This window comes from Andrographis paniculata, unplaced genomic scaffold (assembly GCF_009805555.1).
Source record: "Andrographis paniculata isolate CXL003 unplaced genomic scaffold, ASM980555v1 Contig78END, whole genome shotgun sequence".
NCBI lineage: Eukaryota > Viridiplantae > Streptophyta > Magnoliopsida > Lamiales > Acanthaceae > Andrographis > Andrographis paniculata.
Window position 1 is genome coordinate 3,233,866 of NW_026137615.1, and position 21,094 is coordinate 3,254,959.

At 28.7% G+C, this 21,094-nt stretch overlaps 3 protein-coding genes across 4 annotated transcripts; 2 read left to right on the top strand and 1 right to left on the bottom strand.

The window, feature by feature from the left end:
* Positions 1-3,675: 3,675 nt before the first annotated feature.
* LOC127239829 (phospholipase A2-alpha) lies at positions 3,676-6,668 on the bottom strand. The gene is made up of 4 exons (XM_051258171.1): positions 6,446-6,668; positions 6,286-6,328; positions 5,829-5,954; positions 3,676-4,092 (listed from the first exon to the last, which is right to left on the bottom strand). Exons 1-4 carry the CDS (start codon positions 6,593-6,595, stop codon positions 3,917-3,919), a joined length of 495 nt encoding a protein of 164 aa, XP_051114128.1. The 5' UTR covers positions 6,596-6,668; the 3' UTR covers positions 3,676-3,916.
* A 2,969-nt stretch (positions 6,669-9,637) lies between these two features.
* Positions 9,638-10,105, top strand: LOC127239582 (indole-3-acetic acid-induced protein ARG7-like). The gene has a single exon (XM_051257794.1). The coding sequence runs from the start codon at positions 9,638-9,640 to the stop codon at positions 10,103-10,105; it is 468 nt and encodes a 155-aa protein (XP_051113751.1).
* Positions 10,106-16,819: 6,714 nt separating this feature from the next.
* LOC127239976 (uncharacterized) lies at positions 16,820-19,937 on the top strand. Of its 2 annotated transcripts, none has more exons than XM_051258380.1 (3): positions 16,820-17,148; positions 17,677-17,929; positions 19,255-19,937. In XM_051258380.1, the coding sequence occupies exons 1-3, from the start codon at positions 17,041-17,043 to the stop codon at positions 19,653-19,655; spliced, it is 762 nt and encodes a 253-aa protein (XP_051114337.1). In that variant the 5' UTR covers positions 16,820-17,040; the 3' UTR covers positions 19,656-19,937. The 2 variants fall into 2 exon arrangements, with proteins under 2 accessions (XP_051114337.1, XP_051114338.1); XM_051258381.1 differs by having other exon boundaries at positions 16,823-17,148; positions 19,273-19,937.
* Positions 19,938-21,094: the final 1,157 nt, after the last annotated feature.

Genomic DNA, 21,094 nt, shown 5'->3' on the forward strand with positions numbered 1-21,094 from the left:
TTAAAAATATTACATAATTTTTATTTAGAACATTAAAAAATGTAAATGTTGAAAGACATTTGAAATGAAAGTCATTTGTACTCTAAATATATATTTATTTTTTTAAAAAAAATTATAATTTAATTTCTATTTTTTTTAAAAAAAAATATTACTTCCTCCTCGGTCTAATTCCAAAAAGATTCTTGGGGATTTTATAATATATTAAAAGATAATATGTTCGAGTGACCGTAAATATAAAAAATTAGGATAAATATATTAAAAAAATATATAAAATATAAAATTTAAGATGAGATAATTATTTTTCAGAAAAGTAAATTGACATGAGATGTAAGATTAATAGAAATGGCAATGTGGACACGGTAGATGAGACGGAGAATGTAGTATTTTATTGGTTTAGTGAAAGTATGTAAATGATTTTGACATTTTTGTCCATTGATTTATATATAAAGTAATTTTATATGTAATAATATATTTATAATTTAAGTAAAATTTAAAAATATTTTGATATAAATCTATGATTATTTTTAGCTATGAAATTATAAAAATTGATATTTTGAATTAAAACAAATATACATTTTTTTTTTACTATAAATAATAAAAAATTATTATTAATACTCAATTTTATTAAAATTTCTATTAAGCATTGGAGCACACAATTACATTGGTACAAAGGAATAAAAAGTATCTCATTTTAGTATTAATAAAAATATCTCATTTTTTTTATCTCATTAAAAAAAAAATATTATTATAATAAAAAAATACATTAGTAACAAAATATTATATAAAAAATAATATAAATTCAATTTGAAATATATATATATAAAGAATAGACCCAAATTATCAACTCAGAAAATATATTTATACTTAATATTAATAATTAATTAATCAGAATCCGATCCGAATCAAATTTTGATTTGAACTATAATCCGAACCCGTCACGGTAAAGTCGGATCTGGGTCGAATCTTTCTAGCCCGTACTGTTTGTATTTCTAAATTCAAGAATAATGCTGGAGCTGACATAGGCCCAGACCCAATTTCATATGGCCCAATAAGATTTAACTGCTTCACCGTATTCCCACTCCCCCTCCCCCCGTAATAAGATTTAACTATTTGGTTAATTTAGTAAACCTATATTAAATAATTTATTAATTTATTGGGCTTACATGTATTTAGTAAGTATTGGACTCTTATGTGCAGGAACTCCGGTAACATAATGATGGCTGAGTCTAGACTTTGGTCACAACTCTATTTATATATCTTATTATTAATCGGTCTTATCACCCAGTTAATAAGTTATCAGGGTTTCTACAAATAAGAGCCCTGCACTTGCTAAATACATACGACCTCAATAGATAATTTGCATACATATATGTTTGTGCACTGAATCTACTGAATTTGATTAACTGTGATATGTATGACGTAGAAGTGTTATTCGAGCCGTAGAACTTTCACAATTTGTTGGACTTCTTGTTGCCAAATAGATTTAGTTCGATATATTTTTGCATAATTTTGAGTTAATGTGTTTAACATTAAAAATATCTTTATATTTGTATAATTTTATTATTATTATTATTATTATTTTATGAACATCCTTCTCTCACTATTATAAGTAAATTTTGATTTGTATTGATATAATAATTAATATTCAAAGATCAATTGCTTTACAAAATGGACGAGTGGGTATAAAAATATACTAAACTGATTTTTAGTCCATTAATCGGAGTCTATCGCAATTTAGTTTCGTAAGTTAAGATTTTTTGCATTTTTAGTTGTTCAGTGTCAGAGATACGTGGCGGCACCCACGTGGTTCGCCATAAGACACGTGTCCGCCATACAGGGACCCTAACAGACACATGGATTTTTTTAATTTTTTTTATATTTAATTATTTGTTTTATTTTTCATTTTTTTTTAAAAAAATAAATAGAAATTCAAATGTCGGCTAGGTGTCGCTTACGTTGCGGACAAGTCTCTTCAGGCAAGCCACATGGGGTTACATAGGCATCTTTGACACCGAATGAGTAAATTGCTAAAAAATTTTACTTACGAAACTAATTTGCAACATGATACAATTACTGACCTAAAATGACAAAAATGGTTAGTTGCTAAAATTTCTCACTTACGGAATATGATGCAATTACTGAACTAAAATGACATACAATAATATCTTTTATTCATATTTTTTATTCATTGTCAATATAATATCCTTATTCTTTAAATTTAATATCGAACGCAAATAAGACTAATTATGGAATGATGGAATATAATATATTTTGATTATCAATGTGATATATCGATCCGATTAAATCAGCAGTATAATAATTTGATTAGATCAACTCCGATCCACAATTATTTTAACATAGGTAAAAATAATAAAACATAGGTATTGCATTAAAATGAAAAAAAAGGAAGCATTATTTTTGTATTTTTTTCAATTAAAAATAATAACAACAATAAAAAGACATAAACTAAGCATTATTTTTGTATTTTTTTTCAATTAAAACTAAAATCTGACAAAGACCAATAAAAGCCCACAAAGATCGGCCCAATTTTAAACTTAAAAACTAAAACCCCAAACCCGAATCACAACAAAGCCCATGCCCATCGTATATCAAATAATTAATTAATTAATTAAATGAAGAAATATTTCTCCTAGGGCTTCAGTTGAGGCTCTACTATATAAACGCAGGTGCACGGCAGTTCCATCCAGCGACGGTTCACAGAAATCATCATTATCAGTATCAGAAGCAGAAACACGTGTTATAGCCTTATAGGGGAAAGGAATATGCCTCCGCCGGGAACACATAAATTTGTGAGGATGCGGAAGGCGAAGCCGAAGCCGAAGGCGGCGGACGACGAGGAGCCACGATCGGCGGCGAAGGATTTGAAGGAGTGGAGCATGGTGGCGATGAAGACCGCCAAGGTAATCGCTCACTACGGTTTCATACCTATGGTGATTCTCATCGGAATGAACTCCGATCCGAAGCCGTCGCTGTCGCAGCTTCTCAGCCCCGTTTGAGTTCGACGACTCGCACGGTTCGATTACTATGCTATTCTCTGTTCTAAGCTCTAAGTTCTAACTCTGGTGCGATTTTATTAGCCGACTTTTCACAGTTAGGGATTTGGATTGTTTTGATTGTGAGTTAGGAGGTAGTTCGTAGTAGATTTGTTAGTTAGAAGAGGATGTGGATTTGGAGCGATTGAGTTTGTTTTTGGAAGTGTGATCGATGATGATCTGATCACATGGAACATGTTTGGTTGAATAAGAATAAACCACAGTTTTGATGTGATTTTGTTTTGTGTGTTTGGTTGATCTGAGAGATCATTTGTTGTTTGTGATTTCTAATGGTTGTTAGTTCGTCTTCAACATATGACATATCCAACTCTAATGAAGATTAGGAATGGAGTGTATGTATGTACTCTGTAAACGAAGAATGGTTAGGTAATTAAGATTAACCAACCACATGAAATGTTCAAATGTTATTATAACTACTGTTTTGATTATAAAAGTTTATATATATTTTATATTAATATATAAAATTATAGAAATATATGATCACTAACGAGTTTAATTGAGCGGCTTGCGAGTCAAGTTTGAGCTCGGTTGGTATATAAAAACAATAATTCTTGAGCTCGGATTAAGTGAGTTTATCTCTACAAATGAGTTAAATTGAACGGTTAACAAGTCGAATTATCATATTAGGTGAATCATGTGCGACAAACTATACCAGAACACACTGAAATGACAATAAAGAATCACAAATTCCGACAAGCAACAAATACATACATATTCATATATCTTAACAATTGATTACATTTAAAAGAAAAAAAAAAAGGAAAAAAAAAGAAAAAGAAAAAAGATGCATGTCTAAATATTGAAGACAGTAAAATAAAACTAGAAAGAGCATATAGTATAATTTAGGGCTTACCAAGAACCCTACCGGCAAGAATGGCAGCTCGCATGGCGTGGTTAATGGCGGAGACGACTTGATCGACATCGCAGGTATTGCCCTTGAAGGAGATCTCCCCAGATTTCTTGAACACCTCCACGCAATGAAGGAATGCTTTGTTGCATTCTTGGCTCAAGTAATCATCTGCATCCATTTACCCATACAATCATATATCTTTACTTTCTATTTATATGAAAAAAATATGTTCCATCAATCATTAAAATTATGCCTATTTGATCGGAACAATTTTTTTTAAAAAAAAAGAGTAAAAAAATATATATCTTTAATACTTCATCCGTCTCAAAAGCACGAGATTTAAAGGTAAATTTATATTAGTGTAAAAATTAGTGACAATTGTATTATTTTAGTGACAATTATATAATAATAATGAAAAAATAGGGATAATTTTACGGTGAAAATGAAACTATTATTTATGAAAATAAAATTATTGTTTTGGGACGGATGGAGTATTAAATAAAAAAAAGAAAAAACTAGTTTTTTTTTAAGTAAAAAAAAATCTTTTATAGTAAATAAAAAAATAGAAAAAAACAATATTTCCTCCGTCTAGTCAAATTTATTTTTATTTTTTCTTTATCCCGTTAAATTTATTCTATTATTATATTTAATTATTATTTTTCGTTCAATACTTGTTTATCATAGATATCACTAATTTTATTACATTTTCTCTTCATTCTTTTTATTTACCAACTAAATTCTTAAAAATACTCACCACTATCTATTTTATTTACGGGTTATATACAGCAGATAGAAAAGATATTTTTTTTTTCCTAAAAAATTGAAATACTTTTTAAACAATCTAAATAAAAAAATTATATATATCACAGTTTTGGATGACATGAAATACTATTTAATAATAATAAACAGACAAATGACCAAAATACTAGTATAATAAATTATTATTAAACAAAAATTATTTAAAAAAATTATCATAATTTTGGATGCATGAAAAACTATTTAATGAAAATAAATAGACAAATAAACAAAATAAAGTAAATTACTGTAGCGAAACAGTGAAAGTATTCTACTCCACTAATAAACAAGCACAATGTAGTTTATCCAAATTCCGTAATATATGTACCTTATGGGCGTGCGGTACATATACGGAATTACATACGGAATTACATAGAAATGAGAGGAGGTAATGGAATTAGAGAGAAAAAGAATATAAGTAGAAAATATGAATTAATTCTAGAATATAAAATTTAATTAAGAAATGTAAAATAAAATTGATTGGATCGGACAAGAATAAATGATTAATTTAACAAAAAAGAGTTTTAGCGAGTGAGAATTCATGAAAAAATATTTTTGATAACATTTTTTAAAACAAAAAAGTAGAAATTATATACAAAATTTTGTAAGATCATATTTTACTATAAATTTTTTAAAAAAAAATAGTAAAAAATTAATACTTGAATGATAAATTAAATATAATTTTTATAAAACTAAATAATATAATATAAATAATTATAAAAATTAAATAGTACAAAAAAAATAAATATATATACTACAATATCATTTTTCTCTATTTTTAAAAATAAAAACAAAAAAATACAAATAATTTATTTCTCAAATTTCATTTCTCTGACTCAAACAAATAAGAGAAATATTTTCATTTATCTGTAGCCATACCAAACACACCCTAAAATTAATTAGATGAATAAACGACAATACTCGTACAAATACACCACCACAATATATAATAAGCAAAACTTGTGAACTGAGAATATTCCTTTCCGTAAGTTGATTAAAACAAACACGCAACAAAAATACGTCTAAGTTAAACAGTCCTAATCAGGCACAGCAATGGCGGAAAAAGAAACAGTAATGTAATATGTGTAGTTGATTTTCAGAGAACTTACTTCCCATCTTGGCTATACACTGATCGTGATGCATACAGCAAGCGTCCAATCGATCGCACGGCTGCTCTCCAGGACATCCGCTGTACAACAATCCACAGTATTTTCCGTATCTCAAAAATGGAGGTGCTGCAAATCGCCATAGATCAGACAATTCCTTGGTTGAGAATCGAAATAACTACGAAAAATCATATCCAATTCAACAAATTCAGCCAACGAAGAACAGAGAAGGTTCTAAATCTAATCATCACTTTGCTTTGACAGAACGAAGATTCGAAATGGCTACGAAAAATAACCTCTGATGCAACAAATTCTGCCAACGAAGAACAGAGAAGGTTCTAATCATCAACTTACCTTCACAGAACGAAGATCAAAATAGCTACGAAAAATAACCTCAAATTCAACAAATTCAACCAACGAAGAACAGATAAAGGGCTCTAACTTCTAATCATCAAATTACCTTCACAGAACGACGATTCGCATGTTCTGCTGCACTGTTTAAGCTACAAGAAAACAACATAAACGCAATTCACTCACAAACACGTACGAAAAATCAATCTCGCGCCATCAGTAACTGAAAAACCGTGGAAAATGGAGTCAATTAGTTAGAGGTCACGTACCAAATTCAGGCCGGCGTTCGCGTGAATTCCGATGTCCAAGGCGTGAGTCGGAGCGGCGTAAAATCCAACGGCGAACAATGTCGAAGAAATGAAAAGCAACAGCAGCGAAGGTAGCGAACAAGACGAGCAATCTTGAGCAGAAACCGCCATTGAAGAAGTAAGTGAAGGAGGTGCTGAGGAGAAGAAATGGAATCTCAGCTTTGGTTTAGAGGCTCTGATTTATAGGAAGACACTGTTGGTTGAGTGGCAAATAAAATGTGGGGCGAGGTTTGGGGTGGGGGGTGGGGGGGTTAGGGTAGGGTAGGGAGGTTTGTCCTTTAATACACTCGTGACTCAATTTTTTTTGTAGTGTAGTTTAACCATTTCAGTAAAGGTCATAATAGTATCGAATTTATCTTTTCTATATATATATATATATATATATATACATTTTTCAATTTGGAATCATGCGGAATTGAAATTTTTACAATGTTGACGCTTGCGTTTTATATGTTCGTACGAATCATATCCCATTACTTTCGTTGCCGTTGCTGTGTTTATTAGAAGAAAACGAAGAGTGTCAAATTCAGCACTTTGCCATGTATAATTAACTATATAATTACATATTTCTTCCGTCCCATAACAAAATATCTATTTTTTAATTTTAGTTCGTCTCATAGCAAAGTATCTATTTCTTTTTTTTTCAAGTAAGTGTACTATCTACCTAACATTACAAATACTCTTACAACTTGCAATATATTACACAAATGTCATTACCTTTATATCACACATACTAATAAAGTTATTTTAGTTATTTCTACATTATTTATACTACATCCAAATATAATACTTCATCCGTCCCGATACAAGATTGCCATTTATTATTTGCACGTAGATTTTTTAATATTAGTATTATAATGAGTTCTATTGAAAAAGACGAAAATACCTATATTAGTATGGTGTAATATAAGTAATGACATTTGTGTAATATAATATAAGTTGGAAGAGTACTTATTATGTTAGATAGGTAGTACAATTACTAAATTAGAAAATGGTAAACTTGTTTGGGATTGACGAAAATGAAAAATGATAACCTTTCAATGAGACGGAAGGAATACTAATATTTCTAAAACTATATAAAAAAAAAAAAAAAGATATTTAATTATGGGACAGAGGAGTAATATAAATCATAATTAATTATTTAATAACATAATTAATGGTTGAATTAAGTCATCAACACATAGAGGAAATTCACAGCCTAATCTTTTTGTCTATTTCTAATAGTTATATTTACATTTTTTCGTATAATTTTTTTTGTACAAATTTCATTTTATCAACACTAATACAAATATTTTTGTCATTTTTTATTGATTTGTTGTATGTTTTAATATAATAATAATATTTAAAAATTAACATGCAAAAAGTAAATATAAATATAGCATTTAGATTCATAAATAAGTACTCCCTTCATCCCATAAATATAGTCTTAATTTGGTTGAGCACGAGATTTAAATAATATTAATATTATATTGATAATTGGTAAAAAAAGTATGGATAAAAGACTCTTTTGCCCTTGTGAGTGTATTAGTGTAAAAAGTAGTGACAATTGTGTAATAAAAATGAAAAAAGTAGGGGTAGTTTTTATGGTGATATAGTTATTTATGAAAATAAGACTATTGTTTTGGGACGGACAAAAATGGTAAATAAAACTATTATATTGGAACGGATGGAGTAGTATTTTTAATTTTCATTTTTGTCTTGTCCCACAATTTATATCATATTTTAATGCTATTTTTATAATTTATAATTTTAACTAAACTAATTAGTTATTTTAATTTTAATTAATCATAATTTATATTATACTGTAAATAATTTTATTAATATATTTTTAAATTTTTTTTATTAATATAGCAACTATGACATTATATACACTACGTAAACACAAAATAAATAAATCTAAACCACTTACTTGAATAAGGCCCAAGTGATTCTAAACTAATGGCCCTAAATGAGGCTCACAACAGCGGGTCAGACCCAGGTTTAATATCATGGGCTCAGTTCTGAATTAGAATGGGCCTTTCAGATTTTTTTATCATATTCAAAATATTATATAAAATAAAATATTGCAAATATTTTAATTTTTAAAGAAAATAATTTTTTTGAAATGCATATTCAAATATTTAGGCACTGGTTTGAATTTTTTTATATAAAAAAATACTAAAAATAACATGAGTTTTTTCTTTTAAAAAAAAAAAAAAAAAAGAGAAATGAAAGAAATTTTTATGACCATAAAAAAATAAAATATATCTTTCAATAAATTAAATATAATAAAATAAATATTTAGTACTCCCTCCGTCCCATGTAATATAGGTGTATTACCGTAGATACGAGAATTTAGAAAAAATATAATTAAGAAGTAATTAAGAAGTGTATTAATAAAAATAATTATAGATTAAGATTAAGATAAGTAAATAGTTTAATTAAAATTAATAAAATTATAAAATTTAAAATTTAAAATGCGATTAAAGTGTATAATTATATTTTCAAAAATAGAAATGACAAGTTACGTGAACGAAAATAGAAAATAGGGACAAATTATGTGGACGGACGAAATAGTATTTTAAGAAAATTTTGAATACTAAAAAGATAAAAGAAAAACTCAAAGTAAAAAAACAAACCCTATAAATATTAGTGAATCTCTGAGATACTACTAACTAAATTATTTGTATACAAATCATTTTAAATTGAAATTATCTGAATAAAAGATTAAAAGCATATATATATATATCAGCATTAAATTCAATGTTCAATATTCAAAATGATTAAATATTACCATAAAGTTTTCACCAAATTCAACTTAAATAGTAACTCTTTGGGCCACATTTGAAGCCACCTCAATTTTCAATTTTTCTAAAAATAAAATAAAAACAAAATTATTATTGTAATATTTTTCCAACACTCACTAACCATGCCATAAAAGCCATTAAATAATTGTATACAATAATTTTCAGTAACGTGTCTACCGAAATGACCATAACGCCCCAGCTTTAAGTAAAAAAATACCAACCGAAAAATCAGTAAAAAGCGGTTACAATAACCATATCCGCATCCAGGGGTACTTTAGTAATTCCACTTTCGAATTCACTTCACATACACTGAAACGCTCTGCACCACAGCGCCCATTCCTGAAACCCAAACTCTCTCAAAAAATCAATGGCTTCGGCGATCAACGGTCCGATTATGATCAAGCAGATCGTACGGCTGAGAAACGTCGTCAGGCGTTGGAAGGCCAAAAGCCTAACGCGCCGCCGCACGGCGCCATGTTACTTCCCATCTCCGCCGTCCGTACGAACGCCGGCGGGATGCGTCGCCGTATACGTCGGCCCCGAGCGCCGCCGGTTCGTCGTTCCGACGCGGTTCCTCAACCTCCCGGTCCTCGTGGCGCTTCTCGATCAGGCTGAGGAGGAATTCGGTTTTCCGGCCGACGGCGCCATCGTCCTCCCCTGCGACGCCGGATTCTTCCACCAGATCCTCCGGCTGCTCGACGAAGACGAAGCGCGGTTCGCCGGATTCCGCCTCGACCAGTTCCTGCAGATAATTCCGCCGCTTCACATCGATTCATTGCCGTCGTCGTGTACAGTGCCATTGTTGCCGGAGAAGATGGAGGGCTTGAAGGTCTGAATCGGCCGTCCAAACGACGTCGTTTTTGCTTTCCTTTTTTCTATACTGAAACGGCGTCGTTTTGGTCTTCATTATTATTGATTTTACCCTTTTTGTTTTCAATTAGGGTTACTCTGGACAAGGGATTGTTTCCCATTAAATTTTTTTTTTTACTTTTTTTTTTTAGTTTTTTACCATTTAGGGTTAATTTTCTGAAACCATTGGCAGCATTTTTACAGCAATATGCTGGCTGCTTTTAACGGCGATGTTTAGTTTTGTCAAGAAAAAGGCCAAAAGGTTTCAGTTTCCAATTCCTAATTTTGATTTAGGTAAATGTCAATTTTCAAATTTCAATTTAGGGTTGTTGGTATGTTTCTTATTAATTAATACTCCTATTTGGAATGATATTATGTAAAATATAAATATATAAATATATATATATTTAAAAGATTTAAATTTTAAGCAGTAAAAATCGATAAAAATATTGGTTTAGCGAAGACTTCTGAATTACCATTAACCGATGTGATTTGAGCTCCTAAAAATCAGTTAGTCAGCAACGATCACGCTGTTTAGTACTTAGTAAATAATTTTTTAATTGTGATATTAAAATATTACAAATATAATGTTTCTGCCCACATGATCCATGGCTGAAAAATAAATAAATAAATAATACTCCTATTTCTTTATGCTCAACGTAGATTATCTCCAATCCATCAACTTTATTTATTCAATTTTAATTCCAAATATTCAATTGTTAGTTACTATAGTAATTTTACTCAAATCATTACTCCATTTTTCACTATTATTCTTCAAATATTCAATTTTTCATATTATTTTTAAACAATTTTTTATTTTTATAATTTAAAATAAAATTTTTTAAAATTTTAAAAAATAAAAATTAAATTCAAAAATCAAATTTATAATTTTAAAAATTAAAAAAATAAATAATAAAGCAACGCCAAAAAATGGCGTAAATATGTTTTGATATGATGTTTTGGTTTTGAATATAAAATTGATTTTTAGTATAATATAAAAAATAAAAAATAGGTGTTTGATTTGATGTTTTTGGAGAAAAAAAGGGCATGAATCCAATCTCCTAAACAAACACACCCATAATTTATTTTTATCCATTTTAGAAAATATTTATATATTAAAATCAAATTATAAATCCAATAAATGTATAATTTTATTGTTTTTAATTGAATTATTTAATTATTGGGTGTGTTTGTTTGGGGGATTTAATTAGATTTCTACTATTCATCCAATTTTTTCCCCAAAAAATATCAAATCAAACACCTATTTTTTATTTTTTATATTATAGTAAAAATCAATTTTACATTCAAAACATCACATCAACACCTATTTATATCACATCATACAACTATTCAAATTCAAAATTTTTACTATTCAAATCCCAACTCAAAATCCAAACCCTCAAACAAACACACCCTTAATTTAAATATATTATTTATATCACGTAATCTTTATTTTTATTCATAAATTTTAACTATTTAAGAATTATAATTTTTAAACTTTTTAAATTTATAAAAAATTATCAATTTTGGTCCCACTCAAATGAAAATTTATCAATTTTAGTCCCAAGATGGTTGATTGGGACTGAACACGGCCGTGTTGGATGACTCAAAAGGTGACAGGGCGTCCCAGGCAATCAACACGGCCGTGTTGATTACCCTGCACTTCTGAACACGGCCGTGTTCCTGCCCGTGTTTTCAACATAGCCATGTTCCTATCCATGTTTCTGACAATGTTCTCAACACTACCATGTTTCTAGGCCATGTTCCTGCCTATGTTCTCAACACAACCATGTTCTAGGTCATGTTCACGACCATGTTTTCAATATAATCATATTGTAGGTCATATTTATTATTATTTTCACTTTTTGGTTAAAATTATTTGGTATATATATTTATAATTTAACAAAAATATTTTTTACAATTATTTCATGATATAAAATAATAATCAACTTTAATATTTTTCAAATATATAAAAATAAAAATATATTAATATATATAATCATCATTATATATATTTTTAAAAATTTATAGTAAAAATTTTAAAATAATACTCCCTCCGTCTCATGTATCTGGGTCACTATAGACATGAGAATTTAGAATAAGTATAAATAATAGATAATTAAGAATGCATTAGTGAAAATAATTATCATAACATTAAGATAAATCAGTTTAATTAAAACTAAAAAAAAATTAAATTAAAAAATAGTGTGTAATTATTTTCCGAAAAAAGGAAAGTGACATGTGATATGGAAAAGACAGAAACTGTAATATGAACATGGTAAGTGGAACGGAGGGAATATTATTAAAAATATATATTAATATATTATTATTTTTATATATTAAAAATTGATTATTTTTTATATTATAAAATTATTGTAAAAAATATTTTTGTTGAATTATAAATATATATATCAAATAATTTTAACCAAAAAGTTAAAATAATAATAAATATGACTTACAATATGATTATATTGAAGACATGGTCGTGAACATGATTGTGTTGAGAACATGGGCAGGAACATGGCTGTGTTAAGAACACGGGTAGAAACAAGGAGAGGAACACGGCCGTGTTCAAAAGTGCAGGGTAATCAACACAGCCGTGTTGGCTGTCTGGGACGCCCTATTACCTTCTGAGTCATCCAATACGGTCGTGTTCAAGCCAACACTGTCGTGTTCAGTCACAGTCAATCATTTTATGACTAAAATTGATAAATTTTCATTTGAGTGGGACCAAAATTGATAATTTTTTTTAATGGGACCAAAATTAATAATTTTTTTTAATGAGACCAAAATTGATAATTATGATATTGAATAGGACCAAAAATAATTTTTACTCAAAAACATATAATATATAATGGGACAAAAAGAATATTATTTAAAAAATAAATAAGAAAATAGATATATTAGTGACCGGCGACAAAAATAGATATTTTTACCTCGGAAAGAGTAGTTTTTAAAATATTTTAATATGTATTTTAAATTAATTATGATAAAAGGGTAGATATGTAAATTCACAGAGGCAGGGGCACGCGCGCGTGGCAGAAGGCGATACGTACGCTCTCAGTACAGACAAGTATTATACGGAGACACAAAATCCGGACGCGATTTTCAAAAGGAATTTTGACTGACTTTTTTATTGACTTTAGACCTGTGGTATTAATTTATCGGTTTTTTCGTATTTATTGTAAACACCCGGGAGCTCAGAACCAAATAAATCTACACCGTCCATCTTATATAATCACGGTTCAAATTTATCTGGTTTTCAAGATTCCTGGAGCTTTTCAATTTTACACTATGTCGGACGCTCAGTGCTCTAACTGCCCAGTAACACCCGCTGGGCCCCACGTTTTATAACCGGGATTTATTACAGTGTATCACGTGCATGTCGTCTCGCACGTGACCAGAAGGGTAGGTGTATATTTCTAGCCCTTAAAATCAATTAAATTTAGTATTATTTTTGAAAATTTTAAATTATTTTTTAAAATAATATTGGTATTGAATTAAATATTGACTTTCTATTTAAACATATCCTAGATTATTTTTATTTATTCTATTCTTTTGTTATTGTTTTGATTTGGGACATCTTCGGTGTGTTTTTTTTTTTTTTAGTTTGGTTGAAAACTTTTTGTTTGAGTTTTGTAATAATATATTGTTTAATTAAAAATTTTATAAAAAGAAAAGGCATTCTTTTACATTAAAAAAAAAATAGGGTAAACTAATTTTTTAGTTCCGTATATCATTTATCATTTTATTCTTGTAATTGAACTTTGTCGTAAACTAGTCTTATAAGTGAAAATTTTTCCAATTGCCGGAGAGGTTTACGTGGCATCCGCATGGCTCGCCGGATGACACATGTTCGTTGGGTCAACGACATCTGGCGTACACGTGAATTTTTAATTTTTTTAAAAAAAATAAAGAAAAAATAAATTTGTTATAAGTTTTTTAATAAATTCCGTATAATAATTTATTTTACTTTTTATTTTACATTAAATATCATTGTTTTTTAATCTCTATACTCAAATAAGATGACATAATTAGTCCGGACGAAAATAGTATTTTTATTTTTTTTAAGTGTATAAATGAATTAACAAGATGAAAGAAAATTAAAAAATAAATTAAAAATTTATGTGGTTTGTATTTGAGTTTGATTTTATAATTTAAATAATATTTTGAGAAAATATTTTATCTTTATTAAAATGGTGCATATTTAATAATGATAATTTGAATTTGACACCCAAATTAGAACACTGTGAATGTTCAAGTGGTGTTGAAATTTTTATAAATAAGATACAAGAAAGTTTCTAATTAAACAATTACGTGTTAAATTCCAATACATCACTCTTATTTATCATTTTTGTCTATTCCAAAATAATAGACTTATTTTCATAAATAATTATATCACCATAAAACTATATTTACCTTTTTATTTTTATTATACAATTGCCACTATTTTTTTACACTAATACATTCACAAGGACAAAAAAATTTTATATTCATACATTTTACCAATTATTAATATAATATTAACATTTCTTAAATCTCGTGTTTAACCTAATTAAGATTATGTTTATGGGACAGATGGGGTATTATATATATTAAAAGACATTCATTTAAAAAATATTTGTAAATTTAGTGAGGAGGAAGTGCAAGCTAGCTCAGTCCGGCCCATTGATCGAATTATGTTGGGTTAGTCCAGGGCTGGGCCGAACCATATTTTTGAATGAAAGGACATATAATAATAATAATAATAATATTCCATCTGTTCCCATATACCATGTCCACGTTGCCGTTTCTGTCCGTCCACATACTATGTTATTTTCTTTTGTTGGAAAATGATTACACACTTTAATTTTTTTTATTTTTTTTAAATTTTAATTAAACTAATTAGTTATCTTAATCTTAATTTACAATTATTTATATTATAAGATAATATCTTAATTATACACTAATTACACCCCTCCTAAAATACCGTGTCTACGGTATAGCAGACACGGTATCTGGGACGGAGGGAGTAATAGATAACAAAAAATATTATTTCCCTCCCTCGCATTATAAACTATCATTTTTTTTTTTATTTTGGTATACTATCTACCCAATATTACAAATATCCTTACGATTTACAATATATTACACAAATGATATTACTTTTATATCACACAATACTAATAAGTTTATTTTAGTCATTTCTACTTTATTTCTATTATATCCCAATATAATACTGATATTTTTAAAACTTCGTGAAAAAATTAAACGAATGCATAAATAAATAATTGTATCGTCTAAAATAATCGCAAGTTTGTTTCATTTGATTTTGATTGATATATTTAAATAATATTTGATATAATATTTTGTAAGAAAAAAATATACTTTTGTTATTTTGATTCAAAATATATTTTTAGATTTTTGCATTCAATTGAAAATTAATAAGTCTATATTCAAATTTATATTTATTTTTTTATTATATATATGTTTTTAATATTTTCTTCTAAAAAAATAAAAAACAACAATTATCATCCATTTATATTAAAATAGTCGTCCAACTATTTGAACACACAATTGAATGATAAAAAAATATTATTTTATTAACTGGTGAAAATGTGTAAAATAGATATTAAATTTTTTGTTTTTCTTTTTTTTTTATTTTATTTTATAGTTTATGTATATATTAATTATATATTTATAATTTATGTAAAAATTAACATATTTTAGTAGTAGTGTGATTGTTTTTATTATCATAAAAAAAATAGTTTTAAGTAAGACGAATAAAAATAATAAAGAAAATACTTCTAAGTTGTGACTAAGGAAAAATATACTATATTTTTATAAAACACAAAATCTAAATAGTTAAAAGGAATTTGGGTTAAAGAAATTTTAAAGGTGCATTTGTGTTTTGAATAAGTATTTGATAATATAAATAAGTATTATGTATTCATAAAATATCAATTTATAATGTAATACAAAAAATAGGAATAAAAATTTGATTAGCTAATAAAATTCCTACTTATTACTATATGGTCACAAGTTTACTTTCAAATTATTCCTTAAAAGAAGAATTATTTTAATTATTTTTTAAAATAAAATAATATGTTTTAATTATATACTATTTTAAAACCAAAAGAATTAACATATACTCATTTAAAATTTATTCCAAAATTCCGAAATCCATTCAAGGTGTGTTTGTTTGAGGGTTTGGATTTTAAGTTGAGATTTGAATAGTAAAAATTTTGTATTTGAATAAATATATGATGTGATATAAATAAGAATTGATATAATGTTTTGAATATAAAATTAATTTTTAATATAATATAAAAAATAAAAAATAAATATTTGATTTGATATTTTTAATTTTTTTTTTTTAAGAATAATACAAATCCAACAAAATCACTCCAACAAACACACCCTCGTTGAAACAAGACCTAAAACTAAAACTAAAACTAAAACTAAAACAAAAAAAAAAGACCTAAAACTAAAACAAGACAAATAAAATAGAATAGAACTGTACTAAATTCTATTTATCTTAAGTTTTGTCGCCGACGGGCTAAGTTAAGTGGTCCTTCAATTTTCTTCATCCATTCTAGAAACGATCAAGGCCGTTCATCGCGTGGGGCCCGCGTGTAGGGTCTACAAATCCAATGGTCTGGATCATCCTTGAAGTTGGAATTTCCAGGAGACATCCAGAACCATATAGAAAGCTCACACAATCGGTGCTGTTTATTCGCGAAGTTTCCACGAGACTCTGCTCCTGTCCTTTTCTTTCAACAACGATCGAATTTCTCCACATTTTATCCGCGAAATTCCTAATTCATTGCCGCTGGTCGCTGATTTAGGGTATTGTTGTTTTGATTTTTTTTTTTTTGGCGTTGGAGGATTGTTGAAGCCGCCAGTTTTAGGGTTTTTGTCCAGAGTTAAGAATCAAGAGCCATGGAGGATTATTTTCCTTCGAGGTTGAAGAGGAAGGGCTTGGAAGACGTCACCGACGATTTTTCCGACTTTCCCCTCACTTCTCCAGCCAGGAAAATCCGTCGGCTGGTAATTTTTTAAAAATTATCTCATGGAATTCGTTTTCTACATTGGAACACTGCTCTGTAAGTTTTTTGTTATTAATTTTTGCATGATTCTAAGTTTACAGTGATGAAATCGGCATTTGAGTTTACCTTTTGTGCGCTAGAATTTGATTTATTGAACGTTTTAGTCCTTCAACTTTTTTTTTATTATATATATATATATATATTGTCTGTTCTTCGAATTGATTGAATTCAGGATGCTGCTCGGTAAGTTTTGTTTTATTACTTTTTGTATGATTCTAAGTGCGCAGTGATGAAATTGGCATCTGAGTTTACCTTTGTGCGCTAAAATTTGTTTCATCGAGCCGTGATTTTTTAGTCTGTTCCTCGAATTGCTTGAATTCAGGATGATTTGAGTTTTGTGTTATCACTTTTTGTATGATTCTAAGTGCACAGTGATGAAATTGTCATATGAGTTTACCTTTGTGCCCTAGAATTTTATATATTGACCGTCCTTTAATTTTTGTTCGTTCATCGAATTGCTTGAATTCAGGATGCTGGTCTACCGCCTATAATCGAGGAGGAGGAATCCGACATACCGATCGAGATTGAGAATTGGCATCCCAACGAACAGAGCTACGACATTAATTCAACTGGCGGTATAAAGATCGAGGAATTACCTGATGAACCGGTTAATGAAGAGAGGGCAATTGTTCTTTTCAATCCAAACAACACTAATCCATTGCTGCAGACTCCATCCAATTTCTCTGTATCCATCGATCCTTCCCTCGTATCGGGGCTTAAAAGTAAGTTTTAATTCATCCGTATGAGTTTTGAGCTTTAATTGGATTCTTGTGAATGATAAAGCCATTTCAAATAGGTTCATTGATCTGCTCAGAATGTGATTAATTTGTTAATTGGCTACATGAACTCCTGGTTTAATAGCGAATTGAAATAAATTTCACTCGAGATCTTTGCAGTGACATAGGTTTTGGATTTCCTTGATACCCAATGTGTTCTTGAATGATATAATTGACATTAGACATTGATAGTTTTTTAATTTAATTCTGTTCAAGCCTTTACAGCGACTAATTGCATAGGTTGTCGATTGCTGGGATAGTCCATGTTTTCTTCTACAATATTATTAGAGCATTGAACATTGATAGTTTGTTCATCTACTTATTTGACATCGCATTCCACCTTGTTTGTTATATGGTGCATTGGACATGTTTAATGTGTTCTAGTAGTCGTTACAAGTCTAATGATGTGAGAAATAACTAAGTAGGATAACTCTATAATCCACCGGAAAGTGAATGATCTACCCCGTTCGGAATAGTAGTTTGTTAACTTTTTTGTATTTGTCATTTCATTCTACTTTGCTTATTATGTTGTATTAGACATGTTTAATGTGTGTTATGGTAGTTGGTACTATTCGAAGTGATGTTAAAAATAACCAAGTAGGATAACTATACACCACTAGAACGTAATCGTCTAACCCGTACGAAATAGTTTGTTAATTTTATGCATTTGTTATTTCATTCCACCTTGTTTAATATGTGTTATAAAACACTCGGTACAAGCTGAATAATTTGAGAAATTATTAAGTTCAGATATGCTTTGTAAGTGTTTTGTAGTGTCGAAGATTTTTGGTAACAACAAAGAAATAGATTTAGATATGCCTCGATACGATGTTTTGTAACGAAAACAAGTATCTACTTTCATACTTAAGACAAAATTGTCCGTAACTTCCTTGTAGTTTTGAAACTTAGCGTAAACCCTCTTTTATTTTAAAAATTGTATGATGCTCCCTTATACTTAAAAAAATATTGCATGAAACTCCTATGGTTCTGAAACTCAGTGTAAATCCTCTTTACTTTGCAAAAAAAATATAGATAAAAAATCATCTCATCACAAGGAAGATTTCATGGCTATGTAATTTCATGCAACAGTTATTAAAATATAAGGGAGGTCATGCAATTTTTAAAGTATAAGAAGATTTTACGTCGAAACTACGAGGGAGTTATGAGCAATATTACCTATTCTTAATGAAAAACATGTATTATATGTACATTTTTTTAAAAAAAATACAGTCAACGTCTCAACTCCCGATAATTTCTGACCAAGTAACCAGTTTCTGTATGCCATGTAGATCAAGTCCTGTGGTCGAACCAGCCGAACCATTGGACACCAAGCCGCGAGCCTACTCCGGACGACGGCGACGACAGCACCGCTTCCAGCAATGGGTCCCTCGCAGTCGTTCCATGGGTTCCCTCAACGCTCGTTTCTGCACAAACATCATCAAATTCAACACCAGCCGAACCTTATACTTCTGAGATGATGGATACTCAAGAAATGGACGAAGCAGCCGCCATGGAAGTTGAAGACAACTACCCCGCCAATCAAACCGGCCAATCGAGCATGGAGAATCCAGTCGAGCATCAGTTCCACCAATGGCAGCAGCAACACTGCGTCCTCCCGCAGCCTCCCCCGAGCACAGCGGCAGCGGCAACGCCGATCGTGTGGTATCGGTAGCGGCGGCGGCGGCGGTTGGATTCCGAGATGGTGGTGGCTCAACCACTGTGTGTAAGTAATGGAGATGAGATGATGTGATAAATGAGGGAGTTTAAGTAGAAGTTTCAGACCAGTTTGTAGCTTCTGTGTGTCTCTTTTGGCTGCACAGATTTTGGGTTTGAACATCCTATACGAGGAAAAGGCTGTATGGAAATTAAGGTGGTTTTCTGCCACTCGTTGGTTGACACGTGTCACTTCTATATATCGATATACTGAAAAGAAATATACTCACTTTCTTTTTTTTTTTTAGCTAATATTTTAGGTATAGAATTTGTTTGGTGATTTGAATTTTGAAGTTTAATTTTGAATAGTAAGAGAATTTAATTTGAAAAAAGCGATGTTAGAGCCCGAGTTCAGTTTGTGTTAGCCTTCTTCGTGTTACAGTAAATTTATTCTAACCGTAATTTTATTTATTATTATTATTTTTTAAATATTAAAATTTTCATATTATTTTAAATAATTTTTTATTTTTATAATTTAAAATAAATTTTTTAAAAATTTTAAAAGATAAAAATTAAATTTATAATTTATAATTTTAAAAAAAATAAAAAAAAATAAAATAAAGTAATGCTATTAATGGTGCTGGGTTGGAGATGCTCAAGAAAGTATTCGAGATTTAAAAATAGTTAATATTAAATAAAATAATCTTTCACACAAATAATAGAGAATTCTCACATTTTAGCTGTAATAATGTTTGTTGGATATGGGGTGTGTTTATTTAGGGTGTGTTCGGTTGTAAGACTTTTACAAAATCTTACTATTCATCCCATTTTTCCCCCCCAAAAACATCAAATCAAACACCTATTTTTCATTTTTTATATTATACTAAAAATAAATTTTACATTCAAAACATCACATCAACACCTATTTACATCACATCATACTACTATTCAAATTCAAAATTTTTACTATTCAAATCCCAACTCAAAATCCAATCCCCCAAACAAACACACCCTTAGGGTGTGAATACACTATTTATTTATTTATTTATTTTAAAAAATATCAAATCAAATCTTTATTTTTTATTTTTTATATTATACTGAAAAATAATTTTATATTTAAAATATCACATCAACATCTATTTATATTACATTATACAACTATTCAAATTCAAAAATCTTGCTATCTTATCTCAACTCAAAATTCAAATCGAAGCAAAGACACCTGTAACTGTTTTTAAGTATTTGCTTGAATTTTGATTTTTTCGAAAAAAATAAACACAATATATATTATATATATTAGTAAAATTTTATTTAAAGTTGGGTATAGCTGTTTTTTAATATTTTGATTTTTTATTTTCATTTTGAATAAAAAAATTTTGAATTGAAATAATTGTTTGTTATGATATAAATATGTATTGATGTGATATTTTGAATATAACATTAAATTTTAATATAATA

Excerpts from the sequence above, each read along its gene's own strand:
- LOC127239976 (XM_051258380.1), top strand. The coding sequence starts at position 17,041 with ATGGAGGATTATTTTCCTTCGAGGTTGAAGAGGAAGGGCTTGGAAGAC. Across the intron at positions 17,149-17,676 it reads CCAGGAAAATCCGTCGGCTG|GATGCTGGTCTACCGCCTAT; the intron begins GTAATTTTTTAA and ends GCTTGAATTCAG. Across the intron at positions 17,930-19,254 it reads CCTCGTATCGGGGCTTAAAA|TTTCTGTATGCCATGTAGAT; the intron begins GTAAGTTTTAAT and ends CCAAGTAACCAG.
- LOC127239829 (XM_051258171.1), bottom strand. The coding sequence starts at position 6,595 with ATGGCGGTTTCTGCTCAAGATTGCTCGTCTTGTTCGCTACCTTCGCTG. Across the intron at positions 6,329-6,445 it reads CGAACGCCGGCCTGAATTTG|CTTAAACAGTGCAGCAGAAC; the intron begins GTACGTGACCTC and ends GTTTTCTTGTAG. Across the intron at positions 4,093-5,828 it reads GTGTATAGCCAAGATGGGAA|ATGATTACTTGAGCCAAGAA; the intron begins GTAAGTTCTCTG and ends AAATGGATGCAG.
- LOC127239582 (XM_051257794.1), top strand. The coding sequence starts at position 9,638 with ATGGCTTCGGCGATCAACGGTCCGATTATGATCAAGCAGATCGTACGG.